This window comes from Morone saxatilis, unplaced genomic scaffold, assembly GCF_004916995.1.
Source record: "Morone saxatilis isolate NCDOM2014 unplaced genomic scaffold, NCSU_SB_2.0 Contig17, whole genome shotgun sequence".
NCBI lineage: Eukaryota > Metazoa > Chordata > Actinopteri > Moronidae > Morone > Morone saxatilis.
This window is the reverse complement of record NW_023339729.1, coordinates 11,988,033-11,992,430: the sequence shown is the minus strand read 5'-3', so window position 1 is coordinate 11,992,430 and position 4,398 is coordinate 11,988,033. Positions and strand designations below refer to the sequence as shown.

The 4,398-nt window shown below is 41.7% G+C and overlaps 1 protein-coding gene across 1 annotated transcript in view; it reads right to left on the bottom strand.

Annotated features, from left to right (window-relative positions):
• Positions 1-1,588: 1,588 nt before the first annotated feature.
• Positions 1,589-4,398, bottom strand: part of cunh19orf67 (chromosome unknown C19orf67 homolog) — a gene marked incomplete at its 5' end in the record, with an annotated part of 4,170 nt that continues 1,360 nt past the window's right edge. Inside the window, 4 exon segments of the mRNA XM_035661081.1 lie at positions 1,589-2,747; positions 2,856-2,999; positions 3,143-3,364; positions 4,269-4,378. Of these exon segments, the coding sequence (XP_035516974.1) occupies positions 2,615-2,747; positions 2,856-2,999; positions 3,143-3,364; positions 4,269-4,378 (609 nt within the window). The 3' untranslated portion in view covers positions 1,589-2,614.

The following is a 4,398-nucleotide window of genomic DNA, read 5'->3' as shown; positions in this document are numbered from 1 at the left end:
TCAGAGCATCTCCACACTTGCAGCTCTTGTGGGGTGTTCCCGGTCTGCAGTGGTCAGTACCTATCAAAAGTGGACCAAGGAAGGAAAAGTGGTGAACCGGAGACAAGGTCACTGATGCACATGGGAAGTGAAGGCTGGCCCGTGTGGTCCGATCCAACAGATGAACTACTGTAGCTCAAACTGCTGAAACAGTTCACGCTGGTTCTGATAGAAAGGTGTCAGAACACAGTGTGTTAGGGCTGTGTAGCTGCAGACCTGTCGGGGTGCCCAGGTGGTCCTAATGTTATGGCTGATCGGTGAATTTCCTTATTACGTTGTAGTAAAATGAGTAAAATGTCTTGCTACTGAATGATGTTAAAATCTCAGATTTCTGAGATTGCACTTAATCAAAGTCTTAAATTCTTTAATTTTGTAATAATTCTAATATGTTGATGAGGCCTTGACGCTGGCTGGTTAAGTCCTGGGTGTCGTCCTCTTTGGTGTAATTTATTTGCAAACTGAGCTCAAAGATGTATTGATTTAGAAACGAGGCGATCATCACTTTTTTTGACAACCTGAGCATTAGCTCGAGCATCATGACATGATCTCAGTCTGGTCAATACGACATGTAAACATTTCCTTTTTAAACACTGGAGTCGGGCACTAATGAGGTTTTAGTTATGTGCTTATAATTGTGTTGTTAGTGATTAAATGAAATACTGCTGAAGGGCAACATCACTGCTTTCTTACCCCACAGCTATAGTCTTCCTTGGGTTTCATGCTCCCATTTTATTTCACTACAGACAGATGATAGCTGGTTATTATACAAGGCCCTGTACACTGGTCCAGCACACAGATTTAAAAGACGACTAACTCTGGGTTTTAACCGATACTGCTGTGAAGGTCAGGAGTCACTTTATAGTGTGATAAGAAGAGGAGGATGATGAAAAGGGAGGGATTTCTGGGAGGGTTCAATATCAGGTTATTGTGAGTATTAATGATTATTGTTGAAACTGTGATGAGCTGTGGTACGAACGTGTGTTTGTTTGTAAATGTTCATACCTGTGCTGTATGTTGATGTCAGTCTGCTGTCTGGATGCTGTGTGTCTGTCGGTGTTTAAGGCTTCAGCTTCACTGTAAGTAGTACGCAGTTTCTTCCTTTGTAAATGGAACTGAAGGACACAGAAATGCTAAGAGTTTGACATTCATTTGCACTCTTTTCCATTTGAATATGTTTTGTATTTAGTCAGATTTACTACCCTGCTCTCTAGCGTCAAATAGCATGAAGGCTAACTTTAGTTTAATAACAGAATTGAATGCGGTGAGCCAGAATCTGCATCCAGTGCTTTAAAATTAACGGACTTTTACCGCTAAGTTCCCTTTACCATCACCGACTAGTTGGTCTGCTCTTATTGAAGCCCATGTGTAGCAGCTGAAAAGCAACAATGTGTTTATGCTTATGTACGGTTGCGTTCTCGTACCAACAGGCAGGACACGCGTTACGCTCACTGCACAAAGCTGGACTTTTTAAAATGTGCTTTCTCAAACATGTCTGCATTTATGTGTATATTGTTCAAAAGACTGCTCACTGTAACGAAGGGAAACTCCACTTTACTTTTGTACTTTAGAGCTGTAGAAGTATAGTAGCCCTTTAAGAGTCCTATTATAGATTTTTATTGGATAGACAATGAAGGATGATGGTTGTAAATGGGGGATTTTATTTTTTGTTTGTAAGTAAATTGCCGCCTTCTTATTCTTAATGTCCAGTCCACAGAACTGTTGAGCTGAATGGTTACAAGGTCAAAGTGAACACAGATGAGTGAACAAATATCTTAATTCTAGTTCATTAGACTCAAAGTTGGTAAGTCTCACATTTTGGGTTAATTTATTAAAAATGAGGTGAGGCCTCTGCGAGCTAATTTAAATGGCTCGATGAACCTGTTGAAATGAAGTAAATGGGCGCTCACACTTGTTGAGCCCGAATCATGGCAGCTTGTCTTAAAATGTTAACTTTTACTTGTTTGTTTGGACTTTCTGAAAGACAGAAATCTGTGATTGTGTGTAATTATTTTAATGCTGTTTCATGTAAATAAAATGTGTTTTTTAATAACTCTTCTGGACGTCTTTTACAACACAACCAAATTCTCTTTAAAAAAGTGGAAACCTAAAATATTTACAAACTCCTATAAAACCTTTTAAAACTTACAACATTACCACACAGAACAGATTAGAGTGACAAAATAACGTGCAGCAAACATGAGTGTTAAACAGACTGCTCACAGTCGACAACCTGACTGAGGCAATGCAACTGTTTGAAACCAACATTGGTCACATCCTGTAATGAAAACACAAACCTTCAGCTTTAAATGTGGATAAAAAAAGCATCAACTCACTCTGGCTAAAAGCGCCAGATTTTACAGTCGTGCTTGTGATTCCAGCTCGGCTGTTTCTGCTCCGACGTCCGTAAGAAATCAGACGTTCAACCTTAAAATCTCACGTAAACTCAACCACAACCACACTGAATAACTAGCTGAAGTATTCATCTGCATCATCCTCTGAGAATTGGCTGTTTATCCTTCCAACAGTAAAGAACGATGTATCCCAGAGACAGAAGACGTACGCGCTCCTGCACGGCTCAACGCCGCTCTCTCGCCTGCTGTGACAGCAGCAGCTGCAGCAGGAAGTCTGTAGCGCTGCAGCTCGACGGCTCGCTGCTGCCCAGTAACAACAGCCTTTGATAGCTGCCCTGAGGAACCTCGCACATGATCCTGAAACAAACACAAGCAGCTGTTGCTCTAACTATCAGACATTTTGATTTTACACTGTAAACATGTTAAACAATCTCTATTTAATGTGAGGGATGTGAATCAGTGTACCAGTCACTGATGTCCTCTGTGTCGGGGTCAGGGTTCACCTGCACCCACTGACCAATGGACCACATCCTCCCCGTGTTACCGTGGGGGCTATCCACGCCAGCCTCTGCGTGTGTGTTGGGAACATCCTCGCAGCACAGGAAGTAACTGAATGGGACGTTGGGATTTTGGCAATAAGAGATCAATAACCGCCATTAATATTATCAGTAAAATAGGACAAATCATTATTTCCTGTTTCACCTACTATCAAAACTTTAGAAACAGAGGGTGGAGACATCACCCGGACTCACTACTCTGTGTTGCCGACTGTTTCCGCCTCCCTCTCCTCACTCTCTCCACCCTGCTCTTCATCCGTCTGCTGCTGCTCGTCTCGGAGTCTGTCCACGTTCCAGCGCATGCGTTTGTGCAGGCCGGTGTCGACCCGGGCCAGGTACGCCGTCAGCTTACAGTAGAGGAACGTGGTCAGCCTCAGTCGACCGAGCTGACTCTGGCCAATGCAGAAGTGAGACACACTGGGGCACGCACACCGGGGAGTGGGGAGAGTTAGACAGTAAGGGAATAAGAGAATGGATTCACAGGATTCAGCTGGTAAAAATAAAAAACCAATACCAGCATAACAATCTAAAACACCAATATAAATGGTAGAATCCACATTTGTAGGGAGATTCATTTACGCTGCCAACAATCCGAGCGGAGAGAAGGAATGTACCATATTGATTTAATTTATTGTATTTACAATGTGGGAACTGCAAAGCCTCCGAATGATTACAGGCGTGTGCAACTACGTCTGGCCTCCAGATGTCTTTTTCAGATATTTAATAACTTAAAAAAAAGCTTTACTGGATGTAAAAAGTGTCTGTATTAAAGATAAAGGGATGAATGCTATCTTTACACAAACTTTAGAAGACTTAAAGGATCACTAAGTTTAGACAGTTTTACTTAAGAGCATGTTGTCCTGTACCGTACTGTACTGTCTCAGCCTATGAAGCATGTTTCCTCTTACACAACCTTCGCTGACATAATAAAGGTTTAGTAGGGACTGAAATTAGTAAACACAACTACTTAGAGAACAACAATCTACACCAACAAAGTGGTGTGAAGTTAATCCTCCAGAACAAGAGCAATGGTTTGTTACTGTTCAAGAAATGAATTCAGTGGAAAAGTTGATCCAAGTTTTGAGAGTAAAATGAAAGAAATTAGAAAACATGGATCATTTAAATGAAACCAAATGCAGGAAACATATCCACTTTAAATGAATGAATGTATATTTGTATGTCTGTTTACCCCATGAAGACTTGTTCTTTTCTGTTTGTGCCAATGTGACATGTTTTTTTCCAGAAAGAAACAACAAGTAAATACTAAAAAGAAATTCAGTAGAAATGTGTGTTGCTCTTCTGTGTGTGTGTGTGTGTGTACCTGTTAGGCTCCGCCTCGTCCAAACACAGGAGATTGTAGCTGGCACAGGTCAACACCAGCTGCTCCAACCGGTCACACAGCTGCTGAGAAAAGTCCAACAGCTGCACGCGCTACACACACACACACACAC